The 19,833-nt window shown below is 59.9% G+C and overlaps 2 protein-coding genes across 2 annotated transcripts; one reads left to right on the top strand and one right to left on the bottom strand.

Moving 5' to 3' along the window:
• The first annotated feature begins 688 nt into the window (after window positions 1-688).
• Window positions 689-12,353, top strand: LOC311423107 (alpha-2-macroglobulin-like protein 1). Its single transcript, XM_084496720.1, has 36 exons — window positions 689-882; window positions 1,260-1,449; window positions 1,601-1,763; window positions 2,032-2,084; window positions 2,729-2,749; window positions 2,902-3,055; window positions 3,200-3,284; window positions 3,398-3,527; window positions 3,615-3,729; window positions 4,438-4,547; window positions 4,638-4,802; window positions 4,960-5,190; window positions 5,499-5,556; window positions 5,633-5,778; window positions 6,005-6,154; window positions 6,373-6,570; window positions 6,786-6,891; window positions 7,136-7,295; window positions 7,440-7,665; window positions 7,745-7,871; window positions 8,129-8,250; window positions 8,424-8,475; window positions 8,693-8,767; window positions 8,912-9,088; window positions 9,276-9,357; window positions 9,492-9,648; window positions 9,752-9,826; window positions 10,031-10,187; window positions 10,274-10,488; window positions 10,574-10,789; window positions 10,863-10,987; window positions 11,075-11,165; window positions 11,265-11,333; window positions 11,426-11,528; window positions 11,677-11,718; window positions 11,911-12,353. Exons 1-36 carry the CDS (start codon window positions 809-811, stop codon window positions 11,940-11,942), a joined length of 4,452 nt encoding a protein of 1,483 aa, XP_084352846.1. The 5' UTR covers window positions 689-808; the 3' UTR covers window positions 11,943-12,353.
• A 328-nt stretch (window positions 12,354-12,681) lies between these two features.
• On the bottom strand, window positions 12,682-19,611 carry FTSJ3 (FtsJ RNA 2'-O-methyltransferase 3). The gene is made up of 22 exons (XM_084496727.1): window positions 19,454-19,611; window positions 19,206-19,317; window positions 19,020-19,125; window positions 18,781-18,827; window positions 18,616-18,695; window positions 18,285-18,384; window positions 17,961-18,155; window positions 17,749-17,864; window positions 16,820-16,924; window positions 16,543-16,643; window positions 16,381-16,461; window positions 16,136-16,291; window positions 15,684-15,819; window positions 15,371-15,576; window positions 15,157-15,265; window positions 14,981-15,074; window positions 14,583-14,733; window positions 14,406-14,482; window positions 14,145-14,247; window positions 13,821-14,004; window positions 13,646-13,740; window positions 12,682-13,351 (listed from the first exon to the last, which is right to left on the bottom strand). The coding sequence occupies exons 2-22, from the start codon at window positions 19,270-19,272 to the stop codon at window positions 13,162-13,164; spliced, it is 2,499 nt and encodes an 832-aa protein (XP_084352853.1). The 5' UTR covers window positions 19,273-19,317; window positions 19,454-19,611; the 3' UTR covers window positions 12,682-13,161.
• Between the last annotated feature and the right edge of the window lie 222 nt (window positions 19,612-19,833).

The raw sequence follows: 19,833 nt of genomic DNA, 5'->3' as shown, positions 1-19,833 counted from the left end.
TGCCAATAGTCCCCTCTTCATCCCACCCCCATGTCCCAGAGGGCTCGGTGTGATGGCCCTGAGCTCTCTGTCACATTGTGCCACCCTGGGGACACCTGGTGGGACCCTGACCTGAGCCAACACCCGGGGATGGCAGGACAGGCTGGAGCCAGCATGCAGCCACATTCCCCCATCACGTCCATGAGGGCAGTGGGGACCAGGGCCAGTATGGGGACAGGTATGGGGACAGCACCCAGGGTCAGCCCAGAGTCCACGGGAAAGGGCTTGGCCCCATCTCTGGCTTCCTTTGCTCATGCCTGTTTTAGTGATATTGGAGGAAACATGGCAAAAATGCAGCTTGAGACCTGTGATCAGCCCAAATATCTATTGTTTGGAAAAATAGGAAAGGTCTGGGAACAAACCCTACTGAGAAATCACCACCAGCTCACAGGGTGTTCTAGTAGCTTGCTGCTCACTTTCGTTTTGGAAACATGGCCCTGCTCCCTCCTGCCAGCATTTCCCAGCAGCTGGGGGATTACAGCGAAGTGAAGAGGTGCGTAGGAGGTTCCTGCCCCCTGGTTCAGAACCTCTCCAGCCTATGGGAACATCTCAAATTGCAAAAGTCCATCACAGCCTTGAACCCAGGATGGCAAACATTGCCCTGGCTATATCTGCAGATCCACACTGGCTGATCGTCCCACACCTTGTTTGCTTACTGTGGGCAAAGCGAAGCTCTCACTGGGGAGCCTGCAGCAGTACAGACAGAGGTCTTCAGCCACCCAACACAAGGAGATTGTAGCCACCCCAAAGTCTGTTCGCAGCTGGAGGCATGGGGTCTCCAGCAGCCCTGCCCTGCCTGCTCCTTCTCGTCCTGCACCTCACAGCTGGAGGATCTGCAGCACTGTAAGCACTCTTTGCGTCCACATGTCTGTCCATACCTGGTGGGAGGGTGGTTAGTCTTGGCTCAGTGCTCAGTGGGATGTAATGGTCCCTGTGCCTGCAGTGGCTGGTGAGGGTGGCAGTGTTTGGGGTGAGCTGTCCATGAGCATCAAGGACACGGCACCTGGAAGCTTCTGGGGCTGGTGGCTTTGGTTTATTGTTGGTGCCACCCCACGCAGTGTTGGTGGGCAAGCAGAGCCTTAGCTTTACTGAACCAAGAAGCCAGGGAGAGGCCAGAAGCAGGGAGAGGAGGTGCAGTGGGGTGGCCCTGTGGTGGCTGCCCCAGGCTGTGCTCCTGGCTGCTGTCCCCATGCCCCGATGGTGGTGCTTCTCCTTGCCAGGCATTACGTGGTCACGTCCCCAGCTGTGATCTACCACCCCCATGCAGCGACGCTGTGGGTCCATCTCAGCGACCTCCCCCAGCCTGCCCAGGTGACTGTCCAGCTGCAGAGAGCAGGTGGGGCTGGCAACATCACCCTGCTGGAGAGGAAGGTGCAGGAGCCTCACGTGCATCTGAACGTCACCTTCACCGTGAGTGTCACCCCAGGATGCCTTGACTCCCCACTGCCTCCAGCTCGCCTGGGAGCTGGGCTGGTTTCCTCATCATTTTGTAGGATTTCCCTGTGCAGGCAGAAGATCTCTGCACCATGACAGCCTGTCTCCTGGCATTTCCCCCCTTTAGGCCCCAGCGCCCTCCAAGGGGAAGGAGGAAATCGTGGATCTGCACGTCTCAATCCAGGGAGATTCCCTGGATATCTCCCAAAAGAAGAAGGTGATGCTGAGAGCCCTGGAGCCTGGGATCTTCATACAGACAGACAAGCCTGTCTACAAGCCTGGGCAGCAAGGTGAGGGGCGAGATGGGGTCTGTCTGAATGAAGGACCAGGGGACAGCAGGTTCAGCCTTGCTCCCACCCAATGTGAGCTGATGGAGAGGGGGGGCTCACCCCAGGGTGCTCTGGAACCTCCAGCCCTGACCCAGAGCAATGCCAGGACATGCTGGCTGCATTGGCTGGGGACAGTGCCCCACTACAGGGCTCAGGGTGGGCTTCTATCCACCTTCCCCATGCAGATGTGCCCACCACTCACTCCTGTGTCCCCCTTTGCTCTTTCCAGTGAAGTTTCGAATTGTCTCTTTGGATAAAGACTTCGTTGCCAGTGACAAGAAGGTGAGGACAGCGTGAGGGACAAAGGAGAGGTGACAGGGCTCATTGCGCTGCTCTCCTTCCATCTCAGCATCCGTGGCAGAGGTTGGGGGTCAGACATCACCTTTCCCCTTGGGAATGCTGCCCCAGGCAACTCTGCCTGGGCTGCCAAGCTCAGGGTGTGGTATGTCCTTCATACAGCTTTGGCAGGAAAGAACCACAGAGTTAGTTGCACATGAGACATGGGAATGCTCCCACTTAAACTTTCATTTAGGGACATAAGAACAGTGAGTGGGAAGCAGGGAAAGTGCTGCTGTTATCCATCAAATCACAAGTCACCAGAATTATAGGTTAGTTCAATCTCTGGTGCTCCCAAGCAGTCACTTGTGTGTCTGGAAGTGCAAGAGGTTCCCAGATGAAATGGATGATGACTTCTTGCAAAGGCGCTGGGAGATGCTGTCTCTCCTTGCCATGCTGGCTCACCTCAGCTTGAGTCATCCACAGGCTCAAAATCAGTCCCAAAGCAAACCAGTGGGGTGGAAGGTCACAGCATCCCATGAGCAGCCCTCGCTGTCCTTTGCCTGTGGTTCTAGAGATGTCCCCACCCTGGGGAGAACCTAAGGAAAACTTTGAATTTCCCCTGTAACCATCTCCTTCTTGCCTTCCAGCTGCCCCTCGTGTTCCTGAAGGTCAGTCTGGGAGGTGCAGGGAGGCTCCTGGGTGGTGGAGGCATGGGAATGTGGCATGGCTGGGAGAGGGGGAACCTGACACGGGGGTGCTGGTTGGGCTCCCCGGGGTGCCCTGGGAAGCGAGGGCCGACACCATGTGTCCTCGTGAGCAGGACCCGAGAGGGAACCGCATCGCGCAGTGGCGAGACGTGAGCCCACGGCAGGGCATTGTGGACCTGTCTCTCCCGTTGGCTGCGGAGCCAGCCCTGGGCACGTACACCATTGAGGTGGAGGGAAGGACTCGCTCCTTCAGCGTGGAGGAATATGGTGTGTGGGGACCAGGGCCGTGAGGAGTAGGGTGGGAGGGAGCCGTGCCTTGGCACATCCCCTGGGCAGTGTGTTGTGGCCACCCGGCCACCCATGCCCTTGTGCTGGGAGGGACAACTCCTCCTCCCTTCACTTCTCCATCAGTGCTGCCCAAGTTCGAGGTGACCATTGACATCCCCTCCACTGTGCTGGAGAAAGACGAGAAGTTTCTGGTGGAGATTTGTGGGAGGTGAGCCCGAAACAGGCTATGCTGGGAGCACGGAGGGGATGGGGGGCACGACACGATGTGACCCACCAGGTGCTGTTGCTCCCCGCACCCCCTGCCTGCCCTCCACCCAACAGGTACACCTACGGGAAGCCCGTCCAGGGGAAGGTCCAGGCCACTGTGTGCAGGCCCTTCATGTTCAGCTGGGTGATATACGTTCCTGAGCAATCCTCACCGAGTACAAACTGTATCGAGGTTGGCGGGCAGGTGAGCAAAGCTGGAAGCATGGGGGACAGTGGGACAGCCCACCCCCAGGACTGCTCCCAGCGCGGTTGACTCCCTCCCTCCCTCCAGACGGAGAAGAACGGCTGCTTTTCGACAGAAGTTTTGATGACTTCCTTTAATCAGACCAATGGAAGGCTTCAGAAGCGTGTGCAAGTCAAGGCATCACTGGTGGAGGAGGGGACAGGTAGGGGTGGTGGTGTCCTCCTGCTCGGGAGTGGGATCTGTTGTTGCATTCACCCCTGCGTGCACCCACATGCACACAGCATGGAGGTGTCAGGCTTCCTCGGGGAAGCCCACAGGCAATGCTGTGTTTTAGAGGTGTGCGTGTGTAGGAATCAGGCCCAGGTGGGGATGTGAGACAGGTCAGCAAGGCAATACTTCGCATAGTGACCAGAGAAATGGTCAGGAAGATAAAATGCTTTGCAAGGATCCAACTCAGCCCTACAGCCAGCAGCCAGTATAGTCCTTGTGACGCAAAGCAGTTCCTTCACTCGGCTCCGTGACACTGCTTCCTTCCCCAGGTGGTGAGCGGGACTGTCCTCCCCACCCACCAACCCGGTCATGCCAGAAATGATCACTGATAGCTTTACTTTGGAAAAAATGCGAAGACTGGGGGTTGTTCGCAGGCCCATGGGCCCTGAGGCAGGCCCACATCATGGTGCTTCAATGCCTCTTACAAAGTCTTTGCAGTAAACAATGTCTTTGCTTCAGGTCTAGACCAAGCCACAGAAGTTTTGATCTACTTGTAGGAGGTGCAAACAGTGCTCAAAGATGCTGGCTGCAGAGGGAGAGCCTAAAATGTCCCAGGACCCTTTGTGCAGTGAGCTGGCAGCAGCTAACCTGTGCCTGGTGTCCCCAAGACACACTCAGCTCCCCTCTCCTCTCTCCACAGGGCTGGAGATGAACAACACCAAGAGCTTTGACATTTTGCCTGAAATATACAAGGTTACCTTTGAGAACACCAAAGACTTCTACAAGCGTGGGATTCCCTACACGGGGACGGTAACAGGGATTCCCCCACAGCCCTGCTCTCCCACCCCCGCCCCACAGCTCCAGCCCAACCCTCACATCTCCCCTTCCCTCCCTGTGCAGATGCGGCTGGAAAGACCTGGTGGCTCTGCCCCCAAGGAGAAGCAGCTTGTGCTCTTAGTTAACCATCAAGGACAAGCTACAAAACACAGCTTCCTGACTGACACGTTGGGGAGAGCCTCCTTCAAGCTGGACACCTCTGGTTGGACTAGCACCGTCACCCTGCGTGTAAGCAAACTGTCAGCCCCTGGGGCTTCTTGCATTGCTTTTTCCATTGGTATGGGGCTGGGCACCTTCTCCAAGCCAAGACAACAGCCCGAGTCAGTGGTGCCTGGTGCCAGGTCCTTGAGGCTGCTGAATCCTGATTTCCACCCTCATTGCTCAGGGTCAATTCAATGAGTTGGCCAACACCCAGGAGAGCAGTGGCTCGTCACCCCACTACGAATCAGCTTTTGCGACCCTGCGCCCCTTCGTTTCGAAGAGCCAGAGCTTCCTGCAAATCCACCAGCTGGAGAGCAAGCTGCCCTGCAGCCAGCCCCAGCAGCTCCAGGTGGATTACATCTTCAACAAGGAAGCCTTGGGGACTGAGCTGAAGAGCCTGGATGTGGTCTTCCTGGTGAGCATTCACCTGGGGAGGGAAGGCAGCAGGTGTAAGGATATGAGAGTCCCTGTGTACACACACATGCACAGTTGTGTCCCCACGGACCAGACAATTAGCATTCTCTCCTGGCTGGACTGAAAGACCAAAGCCTGTTAGCAGAGGTATCTGCTCGCTCTGCTTGCCAGTGGGAGATATTGTGGGGGCTGGAGACTGGACAAGTTCAAAACCTTCCCAGCACTCGAGCCCTGGGGTCCATCCTCTGTCAGGGTATTTTAGGTCTCCACAAAGCATCGGGTTTGCCATTCCCATCTCCTCCTCTGCAGGTCATGGCCAAGGGGACCATTGCCACCATCCTCAGGAAGGAGCTGCCCATGGAGGCAGGTAGGTCCCACAGCACAGATGGGCTGTGCAGGGCTCTGCTGCCTGTGCCTGGACCTCACCTCCCTCCCTGTCCCAGGGCTGAGAGGCTCCTTCTCCCTGGAGCTGCCTGTTGGCCCTGAGCTGGCGCCCACGGCCACGGTGCTGTGCTACGCGGTGCTGCCCAGTGGTGAGATGGTGGCCGACAGCACCAAGATCAGCTTGGCCAAGTGCCTCCCCAACAAGGTGAGTGGAGGCTGTTGGAGGCCAGAAAATCTTCCCCTGGCTTGTCATGGTGCTCTGTCCTGCTCCAGACACCTCACAGCATCGCAGCCACTCTAACCCATGCCCTGAACCCTTGAGCTTGATTTTATCCATCGCTGTGCTTCTCCAGAAGACCTCCACATCCGCAGTTTTGTTCTGCAACTCCGCCATCCTGCTCTCATCCCCTAACACCCCTGTCCCTCCCCAGGTGAAGCTGGCCTTTTCGGAGGAACGGGCACTGCCCGGCTCGGCGCTGAGGCTGGAGCTGGAGGCAGCCCCAAGATCCCTGTGTGCCATCCGCGCTGTGGACCGGAGCGTGCTGCTCTTGAAACCTGAGGCCGAGCTCAGCATGGAGGAGGTAGGTGGGCCAACAGGGGTTTCGCCCCCTCTTGCAGCACCATGGACCAGCCAGGATGGAGGTGGAGATGATATCAACCTGGTGGGGACTCTGGCCTGTCCCCAGCTGGATGTTCAGCCCCTGGGACCAGGTGGTGGCCTGGTGGCTCTGGGGGCTGGAGGCAGGCTGGCAGCAGACCCCAGCTGGTTTTGTGCCTTATATGTTGTGTTTATTCCCAGATCTACAAAGTGCTACCCAATTTTGACTCCCCTGGAAGCATTCGAGACCCAGAGCCCTGTTCATCTTTCTGGAGACATCCCCCCTCATCCCGCACCCTACCCATGAGAAACAGAGATGTTTTTCTCCATGAAAGGAGATATATTTTACCTCCACCTTTCTGGGAAAATTTCCAGGTGGACGCCTACAAGTTATTTCAGGTAAAGTCTTGTGCCTCTTTGCTCCTCTTCAGGCAGGAGTCAGCAGTGGTTTGTGCCAGGTTCCCGGGCAGCACAATGCCCCCTGAAAACCATGCTTGTGGGGAAAACCTTTCCCAGACTGCTCCCCTCTGCAGCCCCGCGACCATTCACAGCTCTGATGGGAATTTTTGCCCTGCTGAGTTTTGGGGACAGCCAACCTCTTTTCATTTTTGCAGGACGCAGCACTGAAACTTCTCACCAATGCCGAGATCAGGACTGCTTGTGAAGAGTGGTTCAGCATGCCTCGTGGTATGCCTACCGTGGACTCTATGGGTCCCACAGGTCGGCGTCCTCATGAAGCACTCAGTAGAGAGGGGCTGGGCAGGGGTGTTCCCTCTCCTGGTGGGGTGGTGGGGAGGGCTGTGTCACAGCGTTTTACCTTACAGAGTCACCGGAGGTCTTCCCTGGTGGCTCAGTTCTTGGTTGAAGGGGATTTTGGCCGCTCTTGGCTGCCTTCAGCAGAGATCCAGCCCTGGGCTGATACACAGAAACCCACGGACCCTAATTTCTGCTCTGCCTCTTCTAGGTGAAGTAGTATTACTCTCTTCTGCATATCCGACGAGAAACAGGATGAGTATGCCTGCTGTCGCCACCCGTATGTTAGATGTACCTCCCAGCCAGGAGGAGCCGCCGGCTCCGCGGTCGTACTTCCCAGAGACGTGGCTGTGGGACCTGGTCCCTGTGGGGTGAGTGGGAGCAGTCCCTGCAGGGCCGGTCCCAACCCCACCTCCTCTCCTGTGTGGAAGGACCTGGGACAACCCCAAAAGGTGCCCAGATGCCAGCAGAAGACTCTTGGTGGCCTCTTGATGCTCTGTCCCACCACCCCACAGGGAGGAGGGCTCCGCAGAGGTGCCGGTGACAGTGCCCGACGCCATCACGGAGTGGACAGCTGGGATGTTCTGCACGGCACCCACAGGCTTGGGGCTGTCCCGTACCGTCACCCTCACGGCCTTCAAGCCTTTCTTCGTGGAGCTGGCGCTGCCCTACGCCGTGACCCGGGGTGAAGCCTTCACCCTGGCCGCCACCGTCTTCAACTACCTGCGGCAGTGCCTGCGGGTGAGCGGGGGGCAGGGGCCGGGGGCCAGGGGCTGGGGGCTGTGGCCTGGTGGGTGCTGAGGGGGTCGTGGTCCCGCAGGTTCGGGTGACCCTGGCAGAGTCGGCGGAGCTAGAGGTGTCAGAGACTGTGGGTGGGATGTACAGCGGCTGCGTCTGTGCGGATGAAGCCAGGACCTTCCGGTGGGACGTGAAAGCCACCAGCCTGGGTATGGGACACTGGGACCCCCTGCCCTGCTGCTTGGGGACTCCCCCTTATACAATGGCATGGGCAGGGAGGGTGGAAGCAAACATGATACTGTCTGGGAAGCTCTTCTCTGCTCCACTTTCCGCTTCCCCTTCCAGTACTCTTCCCCTCCCTGGTGACCCCATCCCAACCCAGCCAGCCCCACACAAAACCTGATGCAAGCCCATGGGGGCTGCAGCGTGGGCTCAGTTCCCATGGAGCCCCCATTTGCATCTGCAGGGGAGGTGAACATCACCATCAGCACCGAGGCCATAAAGTCAGAGGAGCTCTGTGGTAACGAGGAGCCTGTGGTGCCAGCCCAGGGACGTGTGGACACTGTGATAAAGCCCTTGCTGGTGCAGGTCAGATGGGTTATGGAGGAGGAAGGAGGGATGGGGGCTGAGCAGCCCCAGGGGGGCAGCAGGAGGACCCCACTGCAGGGTCCTGGGAGCATGGGATGCTGGCATGGCTTTGGGGACGTGGGGAGGGGGTTGGTCCCTTCTCCTGACCGACCCTATGATGCTGCTTCCCACAGCCCGGGGGCATCCTGGTGGAGAAGGCACACAGCTCCCTGCTCTGCCAGGAAGGTAGGATGTGGGGATGTGGGGCAAGGATGCTTGGCTGCTGGTCATGCAGCCATGGAGGAGCCAAGGACCTTGGAGTCTTTGAGTCTCCTGCCTGAGGTGTCCAAACCCAGCCTTGAGCCTGCGGAGGGATTGAGCACCGAGGGGTGGGCGAGGACACTGTGGGGCCAGGCCTGGAGGAGCTGGGCATCTCCACTGCCATGGCCCTCCATCCCTGCAGCTGCTGAAGAAGTCTCCCTGAAGCTTCCTGAAAACATCTTGGAGGGCTCACAGCGAGCCCACGTCACTGTGATGGGTAAGGGATGTGCCGAGGGCGCAGAGCTCTGTGACCCAAGCTCAGCTGGAGGTGGGACCCCCACTGAGCTGAGGTGGGACAGGATGCGGGGTGCCTGCTGGGGAACACGGCCAGTGACGATTCTCCTCGCCTCCCCTGGTGCAGGCGACATCATGGGCAATGCACTGCAGAACGTGGACCGCCTCCTGGCCATGCCCTATGGCTGCGGGGAGCAGAACATGGTCCGCTTCGCCCCCAACATCTACATCCAGCAGTACCTGGAGAAGAGCGGGCAGCTGACCCCCGACATCCATGCCAAGGCACAGAGCTTCCTGCAGAGCGGTCAGTGTCCTTGGCCCCTTCTCCCCATCCTACCCTGCCTTGCTGCCCAGGGGAACCCCGGGCCCCCCACTTCTGTCCCGTCTTCTTCCCTGAGCCCTGGGGTGGGTCTGGCACCCAGGCTGCCTCTGGGGTCTTCCAGGGTGGGCTGCAGAGCGCCGTGTGAATCGCTGTCCACATCTCTCTGCAGGGTACCAGCGAGAGCTGCTCTACAAGCATGCTGACGGCTCTTACAGCGCTTTTGGGGAGAGCGATGACAGCGGCAACACCTGGTAAGGGACCGCATGGCACGGGGCAGTGCGGTGACATCCCTCCAGGGACCAGCCATCTCCTCCTGCCACCAAACAGACCCCCTCCCCGCTCAACTCCTGGGTCCCCACCCCTCTGACGGCTCTCTGGCTCTCAGGTTGACGGCGTTTGTCCTCAAGTCCTTCGGGCAAGCCAGAGCCTACGTGGCCATCGAGGAACAGCACATCACAGATGCCCTGCGCTGGCTGCAGAAGCAGCAGCTGAAGACGGGATGCTTCCGCAGCGTGGGCAAGCTTTTCAACAATGCCCTGCAGGTGGGCACGGGGTGGTGTGGGGGGAGGTGGGGGCGGGTTGTCCCTGGCACATCCCTGTGCTGGTGGCACAGGCAAAGCCACCTCCTGCTGCCCCCTTTTGCAGGGCGGCGTATCGGATGAGCTCTCGCTGTCGGCTTACGTCACGGCTGCGCTGCTGGAGCTGGGGGTGTCCCCAACGGTGAGGACAACCCCTGGAGGGGAGCAGGCGCTGGGACAAGGGACCAGCCCAGCACCAAGGTCTGGATGTGTCAGGCCACACTGCTCTGGGCCGGACCTGGCTGTAACTGGTCTCACTGGGCAGGGGTCCTAACCTGAGTGCGGCGATGTCCGTGCCCCTGGGCTGGCTCCTGACTCTGCTCCGTGTCCCCCCTTCCCACACCAGGAACCCACGGTGAGCTTGGCCCTGCAGTGCCTGGAGGCTTCAAGCACCGATGACCTCTACACGCAGGCGCTGCTGGCCTATGTCTGCGGGCTGGCGGGGCGCGAGAAGCAGCACGAAGCCCGGCTGCAGAGCCTTGTCCAGCGCGGTGTCAGCACTGGTACCTCCTGCACCACCCCACGCCACGCGGCAACCCCCTGCCCATTGCCGGGGGCCTCCCTGCACTACCACCCTTCTCTCCCCCAGAGGGGCTGCTCTTCTGGCAGAGGAAGGGGAAGGCTCTGCCCACAGAGTCCCTCTGGGCTGCGGCCGCGCCGGCAGAGGTGGAGATGACCGCCTACGTCCTCTTGGCACACCTGACCCAGCCTCAGGTGTCCTCCGCTGACCTGTCCAGAGCCTCCCAAATCGTCCGCTGGCTCAGCAGGCAGCAAAACCCCTACGGAGGCTTTGCCTCCACACAGGTATGGGCGTCGGGATCCCAACAGGGGGCTGGGGCTGCTGCAGGCTGCAATTGGGGGTGACCATGGCTGGGTGCTTCTCCCCCAGGACACTGTGGTGGCCCTGCAAGCTTTGGCCAAGTATGCCACTCTGACATACGGCAGCAATGGGAACTCCGTGGTGACGGTGACAGCCCCGACGGGCTCCACGCAGGACTTCGTGCTGGACACGAGCAATCGGCTGGTGCTGCAGCAGGCAGCCCTGCACGAGCTGCCGGGGCTGTACACGGTGCAAGCCCGCGGGCAGGGCTGCGCCCTGGTGCAGGTGGGCACAGCCTGGGGTCCCTGTCCCCATGTGTCACCCATGGGGTGTCCCTCACCTCCCCACCCCACCCCAGGTGACCCTGCGTTACAACGTGCCACCACCGCCCAATACGGGGACTTTCGAGCTCCGCGTGGAGACCGATCCCAAGACATGTAGGGCAGAGGCCAGCGCCCGCTTCCGCCTCCTCCTCCGGGCACGGTAAGGGCAGGGGACGCCCCCTGGGTTTTGGGGGGGGGGGGCGACAGGGGCAACCCCCAGCCTCAGCACGGGGCTCTGGCCTTGCAGGTACACCGGGGAGCGCCCCACCACCAACATGGCTGTCATCGAGGCCAAGCTGCCATCTGGCTACATCCCAGACAAGGGCTCGGTGGCCGAGGTGAGGTCCCTGCTGCCCCTCCACTCTGCCTGGTGCTGGGCCCTTGGCCCACACGGGGACAGAGGGACAACGACACTCCTGCTCTCCCTCTGTCCCCAGCTGAAGAGGCAGAAGCTGGTGAAGAAGGTGGAGGTGCAGACCGACCAGGTGACAATTTACCTGGACCAGGTGAGATGGGGCAGGGCCATCACCTCCAGCTGCAAGGAAGGGGCCGAGGTGGCCGGAGGTGGCCGTACCTCACCCCTGTGCTGTCTCCCCAGCTGACAAAGGAGGAGGAGACCTTCGTCTTCACAGCCACGCAGGACTTCCCGGTGAGGAACCTCCAGCCGGCCACCGTGACACTGTATGACTACTACGAGACGGGTGAGCCCCCCTTGCAACCCCAAAGCAGACTCGCTGGGGCTCAGCTGAGCCATCCATTAGCACTGAGGAGCTTAGGCTCATTAATGGGAGCAGCCCAGGGCCACGTTGCCCTGAGCCCACGTGCCAGCGATCACTGCTCTCCTCACAGGTGACCGCACGGATGCTGCCTACAGCGCTCCTTGCAGCTCAGGTAGGGGCTGAGTCCAGCAAGGCAGTGGGGTCACCCTTCGGGACTCCAGCAGCCCTGGCCTCCCTCCTTTGCCCCCTGTGCAGCTCCTCTCCAGGGGTCTGGGGTCACACGGGGATGGGGTCAGGACCATGGACTGGCCGGGGGTGGCAGAGGGGCTCTTCTCTCACAGCATGCCTTTGTTCAATTTTGAAGAGGATGACAACCAGGCAAAGGAGAATTTCTAGAGGAGCCTGAGGTGTGGCAGCTGGTCCCTCTTTGCTCACCCCAATGCCCTCAGCCAAGAACCAGGACAGCCAAAGATTTCTGCTCCCCCTGGCCGAGGCCCCAAGCCCTCCACAGCGGAAGAACATGGCCCAGGCCCTCACAGCACCACCAGCAGCCAGCACAGCACAGACTCAACAGCTTCTCCCCACAGAGCAGCTCCTGCCCTGCCAGACCCAGGGCAGGGATGTCTCGGGGCTCTGCACCACCCTGCCACAGACGTTTTTATTGGAACACCCTGGTGCAGCTCCCTCCACAAACAGTGCTGCCACTAAAAGGGATCTGGGGATAACTCTGCAATCTCATCACAACAGATTTAGGCACTTGTTACCTGCCCTGGGTCTACATAAATATATTTTCTTAAGTGCATCTTTTCTCTTTGTATTTCTTCTCCTAAACTTGCTCTGTCCCCCCACTTAGAGAGGGCGGTGGGGCTGACCAGAGGCTGGAGGGGGGGGTGGCTACTGTGGATGATGCTGGGCAGGGAGGGACTTCTGGGGCTGGCTGGCTGTTTGGCCCAAGCTTTTGGGCCAGAGACAAATTGAGGCGTACTGAGGTGAACAGGCTAACCCCAGTGTTAGCAAAGGGACACAGACCCTGTACAACCTAGGGTTGTTTCTGTGTCTGTCAAGCAGTGCAGGAAAGGAAGCAGCAGCTCAAATCACAGGCCCAGCACCTTGCCAAGACGCAGGACAAGTCCCAGAGACCTCAGGCTGGGGTTTATTTTTGTTGTAAATGACAAACAGTTCTGTACAGACCACAGGCACTGTCCTGCCTCAGGGCTCAACACCCACAGCCCCATGCAGCCCTGGGACTTCAGTGACAAACGTGGCCACAACCCCTGTGGGGACAGCGAGGACTGGAAGGGTGCTCATTGCCATCTCTGCAGCACAAGGGTCCGAGCAGCATCCCAGCAGAACCAGCAAGGGTGACAGCCCTGGAGCTGCAGCCACACAGCCAGCCTGGGCAGGCGGGTCGATGCTACAGCCCTGAGCCCAAATCAACCCTCCCTGCCCCACTGTGGGACAAGAGGCAATGACATGAAGGCACTGAGTTACGGGAGCGTGTGGCTGTCCCAGCCCTGTCCCCACGATGGGGGAGCAGCAAGGCAAGGCAGAAGCTCCTGAGGCTGTGCTGGGGGGACAGGAGCCAGCCCTGTCCAGCGCCGAGCCACGTCCCATATCACTTGCGGCGTTTCTTCTTCTGGTCTTTGCGCATCTGAGCCCTTACATCCTTCTTCAGGCGGCTGTCAACGACCTTGAACTGTCCCTTGACACCAGGGGGGCGACGCACCCGGGGTCCTACACCCTTCTTAGCCACCAGGTACGTGACCTGCCGCTTCTCCTTGCCCAGCCCGGCCTTCTTGTAGATGCTGTGGGAGAAAGGGAAAGGTGAAACAGACATCCTCAGATGGAGCCTGCTCCAGAAATTTGGCTTTGGCACATATCCAAAGACAAGTATCAGGCCCAATCACTCTGCTGTGCCCCAAGACAGGGCTTCCCTTGCTTACTCTGCCAACCTTCAGCCCCAGCCAGATCCTGCCCAGCCCCTCCCAGCCCTGCTGAGTTATACACAGGAACTGCCCCATGCTGCGGCTGCAGGAATGGGACCTTGTAACCCAGCCCAGTGCAACATGAAGGAGCTGGGACCCAGCTTCACCACTCACCGCCGCAGCTGGGCCACCTTCTCCCGCTCTGAGATATCCACCGTGCTCACCACGGCCTCTGCTTTCTTCTTCATCTGCTCCATCTTCTTCAGCATCTGGGGGACAGCAAAGGGTCAGGGACAAGGGGATCGGCGATGGGGACAGAGCACCCGTCCAGGACCACAGCCCCACTCACCCGACGCTTCTTTCGGGCCTTGGCCTCCGCCACCTTCTTGATGGGGCGGGCATTGATTTGGCGCCAGCGCTGCCGATACTCCTCAACCGTCTGCCGGTCCAGGGGTATCTGCTTGCGCCGGTGCTGCTTCTCCTCCTCCGTGAACCACTCTGGCAGTTCTCCCTCCTCCTCATTGAAGGAGTACCTGAGGGGGAAGTTGTGAGTTGTGAGTGGGACACAGGGTCCCTGCCAGGTCCTAGTCTCACACCAATACATCTGCCACCCCGTGGCCTGTCCCCTAAGAGAACGAGTAGTGCTCGCCCTGCAGCACCCGCAGCGGATCACCTGTTGAACGAGTCGTCGATCAGGTCCCGCCTGGCCTTTTTGGAGGTGGCAATGACGGAGCCAAGTGCCAGACCCTCTGCATCCAGGACACGTGCTTTCTTCACTGAAGCACAGACAGGTTAAAGCTTGGCCCACCTGCAAACAGCCTGAGACCCAGACAGCAGCGAGCAGCCCTCCCGGACCAGTACCACCTGACCCTGCCTCCTGGACTTGTGTGGCATCACCCGGCACGCACAGGTGCAGACAGCAGCCCACACTCACCTGGGTCCTCAATGGGCACCACCTCAAAGCCACATGGCTCAACCCGGCCCCGCTTCCTCTCCACGGGTGTTGGTGGCCTGTGGGGAGAAGAAGGGAGCATCAGAGCTTAGGGTCTTCACCTCCCCGCTCTCCAGAGCTGCAGGAGAATATCCAGACTGCCCCTCTCTCGCCCCTCACCTCTCCTCATCACTGCTGCTGTCATCGTCATCGCTGCTCTGCTCAGCCTGTGATTCATCAGCATCAGCTGCTGTGTCTGCTGCAGGCTGAGGCTCGGCCATGGTGTCCTCCTGGGGAACCTTCTTCTTCTGCCCTTTCCTCTTTGCTTTGTCTGGGGAGAGGGAACCAGTGGGCGAGAGAAGGTTGAGGCAGATCCCATTGCAGACCCTTCCCCTAGAGGTACGGCTCATTACCACTAGACCTATCTCATTAACTGTAACGATATGGGCTGGAAGCAACCTCTGGAGGTCTCTGCTTCTGCTCAGTACAGCACCCAAACTGCCATTTGATCCAGTGCCCCATGTGAGGCCATGGAGATGTCCCTCTGTGCTCCCCACAGCCACGCAGCCCCCACTAACCTGTCTGGGACTTGCGCTGTCTCTCAGCCAACATCTGCGACTGCCCCAGCTCCAGGTCCTCATCTGCATCATCCTCGATGCCAGCAAAGGCATCCTGCAGACATGGAGCCAGGGGTCAGGGGATGTAGGGCAGAGCTGGGGAAAAGCCCTGCCTTTTCTGACCCACTGGGACTCACTTTCCCAAACCACAGGCTGGTCTGCCGCTCCTCCAGCACTGACTTCTCCTCCAGAGGCATGAGGAGAGGATTCTCCTCTGCATCTTCTTCCTCCTGCTCAGGCTTCACCCTGTGACAGACAGTAGCAGGATCAGTGTCCCCAACCAGGACAGCCACTCTCTAGATTTGCTCTCAAGGGAGCCCCTGCCTCAGGACGGCCTCCCCCAGCTCTTACCTCTTTGCACCCTGCCCTCGTTTCTCCCGCTCCAGCTGGCGCTGCCGAGCCTCTATCTCCACCAACTCCTCTGGGTCCAGGTCACTGGCCAGGGACACATCATCAGCCTCGTCCGGATCAGAGACACAGATGTCATCATCCTCAGGTCGCATCTCCAGAAGGGCATCTGCTGATGCCATGTCTCCCCGGGCCACCTCATTCAGCAGCTGCAATGCAAGTGAGACTGGAGTCAGGAGCTTGAGTCTCAGCCACGTGCCTGCGTACGTCCCAGCCTTGGTGGCTCTGGGAGCCTGCTCACTTCCAGCCCACACACCTGGGTCCTGTGGATAGTCTGGAGGGAGAACATGCTGGTGTCGCCATCATCAGCGATGGAGACACCAGGAAGATCCATCTTCAGCTCCACACGTTCACGCTGCTTCCGCTGTTCCTTCAAGATCTTCTTCTTTTTTCTGGAGAAGACAAAGGATTGAGGCTATGCTGCTCCCCCTCCCCATGCACACACCTCCCAGTGGCTCGTCTACTGCCACATTGACGCCTGATCTCTCACAAGATTTGGGATCCTGCAACAGTCAACCCACTGTGAGGTGTCCCCTTATTGGGCAGAGAGAGCCCATTGAAGCTTGGAACAGCTGCTTCACCAACCTGAAAAGTGGACAATCCTGAGAACCCCAGACCCCACCCCCATTTGCAGGGAGACAGACCCTGACCCCTCATGCTATGCTAGCACAATGATACCCCACCTCTCCTTTCCTGAGCTGTCTTTACCTTTTCAGCTCTGCCAGCTCCTTGGCCTTCATCTCTGCTAATGCCAGCTCTACCTCCTCCTCTTCTTCTTCTTCTTTCCCTGCCTCATCAGCTGTGGCTTTTGGTGATGTTTTCTTCTTCTCCTCCCGGCCTTCCTCCTCTTCACCAGAGCTCAGGCTGCCAAAAGGAAGGAGGTCAACAAACCTCTGCTGGTGGCAGCCCCGTCCCACCATGTTGGCGCCTTGAGGCAGCGCTGTTACTCCTACTTGATGTCCAGCTCCTTTGCCTGCTCTTTCAGCTTTTTAGTCAAGAAACGCCGCAATTTCGTTCTCCAGTTCAGCAGGGCTCTGTGCGGGGAGGCAGCCTGTTAGAAACATCCAGCCAGGCCCAGCATGATGCCCCGTCCCTGTCCCGGTCCCCCCCAGTACCTGAGCTCCTTGCGTCCCAGCACACGGATGTCCTTGCAGCACTGACGCAGCTCCTCTGTGGTGGAACTGTGATTCTCCAGCTCTCCGTCCCCCAGTGTGATCTGGATGGAGCAGAGGGATAGGGCTGTCAGTCCCGAGTCCCAGCTTTTGTTCCGCTTCCCTCCTGAAGGAACAGGGCCAGGGCCGCTGCTGGGGCACCTGGCTGCCTTCTTTCTCCGCTCTGTGCTTGTGGGGACCTGTCTCTGGTGCTGCCGAAGTCCCCCTTGCGGGCGCTCACCTCATTGGCCTTGGAGAGGAAGTCCACAGGGTTGGGAGCCTTTAGGAAGTCCATCAGGGTGAAGCGGTGGTAAAGTGTCGTGTCACCATCCGCATAGCCTTCTGCCTGCAGGAGGACAGCGCCGTGTGAGCTACAGCACAGTACGAAACCACTTCGCCATCCCCAGAGCAGTAACGGTTCAGCATAGTTCGTGCCTTACTGCAGCGTCCCCCTGAAGATGCCCACAGGATTTGGGCACGGAGGCAGCCCCCACCTGCCTCTCAGGTAACGGGGCCAGCTCTAGAACGCCTCTCACAGCCTCACCCCAGACAGGAAGGCGACAGTGACAGGTTTGAGAAGCTCCACGCCTACCCAAGGCCACCTGACACAGGCTTTAACCTGTAACCTGAAGTCACCTCACAGACACACACACCCAGTGCCTAACTACTGCAGGGTGAGTTGTCCTGAACCATCATCAATCTCACAATTTGTTCACTGCTTCTCCATCACTTTGCCGCCTTCTCAGGCTTTATACTTCACTAACAGCAGTTATCCCTGTGCCTTGCACCCCGCATTTTACACTTCCCTAAGCATCTTTACTTACTCCAACCTTTTTGGCCCCAAACCCCAGCTCGTTTCAGTCGTGTTTGGCCATGCTGCCCAGCAAGGCAAACTGTCTGGCTGCTCAGCACCCTCCTCCCTCACTCCTGCAGCTTTTTGCCTGCTAATGAGTTCTCCGTAGACATCTGTCTCTGATTTCTACAGACTTACCTGCTGCCCCATGAATTTCCCCATCCATCTGTCCCACAGGGAGTGGGTCACTTGCCAGGAGGAAAACAAGGAAAAAGCCTCCCCAGAGCCAGACCCTCTGTCAGGCTGTGCCTTTTCCCCTGGGCCAGCTCTCCGACAAGTGACACCTAGCCCACCCCAGCAGCCCTCCCTTCCCATACCTTTGGCTTCTTCTTGCTGACCAACTCACTAACAGACTTGGCCTGAACCTCGACCTCCTTGAAGGCGTATTTTGGGTCAAAGAACTTGCTGTCAATTTTGTCTGGAGCCTGATAACCTAGGGTGGGAGAAATCAAAGATACCAACAGTTTTTCCCCAGACACAACCCAGTGCCTCAGGTTGTCAGCGACTGCAGGTCCCTGCAGCTGCTCACCCTGGCACACCACGAAGATCTCAGCAGATTCATTGCGGGAGGCTTGGGGCTTGGTGGCCTGGACCTTGCGGAAGAACTGCTGGAAGATCCAGAGGAGTGGCTGGTAGTCCCGGGAGCGAAAAACCTTGGTGATGAACCAGCCACCTTTGCAGAGGAACTCGCAGGCCAGTTTCAGAGCCATGAGGGTCAGGTTGGCTGCAGAGGTGGAGAAGAACACTCAGCAGAGCTGCCGGTGTGCACATCAGGCGACTCCCCGTCCCCCAGTGCGCCCCGCTGCCATCGCAGCGTGCCAGCCTCCCCTCAGCTGCACCAGAAGGGCCCCACCTTGGGAGTAGGCATCATGCACCCAGCTGGCTCCCACATTGGGCGATCCGTCGTTCAGCACCACATCCACCTTCCACGTCTGCAGCTCCTTGCGCAGAGCCTGAGGAACAGAGACTTGTGTTAGCCTCACCTAACCCCTCTTCTTCTGCAAAAGCTGGCAGGCAGCAGCTCTGATCTACACTCAAGCCTCCCTATCCCGGTGCTCCGCTCAATCCCTTGCCCTCGTTGTACTGTTTGGCGAGCCCCAGACAGGCAGGTGGTGCCCCTCCACCCAACAGACCTGCTGAGACCCAGAGCAGTGACACTTGGGGCAGGGGATGTGGGTTCTCACCTGGCGACACTTCTCGGTTGTGATGTCCTCCTGCAGCGTCACCACATTGGGAATAGGTTTGATCGGAACCAAATCCACTCCTAGCATAATACAGAGGTGTCAATGTTGCACCTCGACACCGTGCTCCAGCCCATCCCCGATGACTTCCTAAACCACCCTTCTCACCGATGATCAAGCTGGAAACCGGCATGAATTTGGAAGCCACCTGTAGCCTGTGAGAACAGAGAGGACCAAAGCTACAGCACGATGCCAGGAGAACCCTCAGCCTTGCACGGCGCTGTCAGAGGCTTGGGATCAGCCTCGACCTCGGGGTCGCCAACCGGGACGAGCCACCGCGGGGCAGCTGCGCGGGAGCTGCTTCACGAGGGGGGTCCCGGGATGGAGTCGGCCCCGACGCCACTCACCACCCGCCGGGGGCCGCGCACAGGTCCAGCAGCGCCCGGGCCTTCTGCAGGAACTGGAACCGCCGGTTGAGCTGCAGCAGCTTGAAGGAGGAGCGGGAGCGAAAGCCTGCGGGGCGCAGAGCCGGGCTCAGGGGCTGCGGGGAGCTGCGGGGCGCCGCCGGGAGCCCGCGGCCCGCGGCCCCTCACCCGTCTCCTTGGCCAGGTGGTAGAACTTGTCCCGCCGGCTCCTGCCCGCTTTGCTCTTCTTGCCCATGGCGGCGCGGGGAGCTCGGGCCCTGCGGCCGCCCCCGACACGGACCTGCGGGGAGGGGGCGCCGTCAGCGGGGGGCGGCGCGGCCCGGAGCGCCCTCAGGGCCCGGAGCGCCCCGCACGGCGCCCCCCGGCCCGGTGCCCGCCCCCCCCCCGGCCCCTCAGGGCCCCCCCGGCCCCGTCACCCCGACACGATCGCGGCCCCGCTCCCGGCTCCGGCCCCGCCGCGTGCCACCGCCGCCGTCCCGGCGTTCCCCGCGCTCCTCCCCCGACTTCCGCTTCCTCTCGCCCTCGCCGCCATCTTAGGAGTGGCGCCACCGCGCTGCCTTGTGGCCGTCGCCACCCGGCGGGGTAACCGGCAGAGGCTCGGGGGAGGCGGGTTCCTCTCTGGAAGGGTCGTTCTGGGCCTTTCCGTCACCCTCCGGGGGCTCGTAGCGCGGATAAGCCGCCTCCGACCTTACCAAGATGGCGGACAAACGCCGACCCAGCCGAAAAACTACCGCGCACGCGCACTCCTCCCCCCCGCCTCCGCCGTACTGCGCATGCGCATGCAGATCGCTCCGCA

The sequence above is a fragment of the Aythya ferina genome (assembly GCF_964211825.1).
Source record: "Aythya ferina genome assembly, chromosome: 23".
NCBI lineage: Eukaryota > Metazoa > Chordata > Aves > Anseriformes > Anatidae > Aythya > Aythya ferina.
Note: the sequence above shows the minus strand (reverse complement) of the source record. Positions and strands in the feature narration are given on the sequence as shown.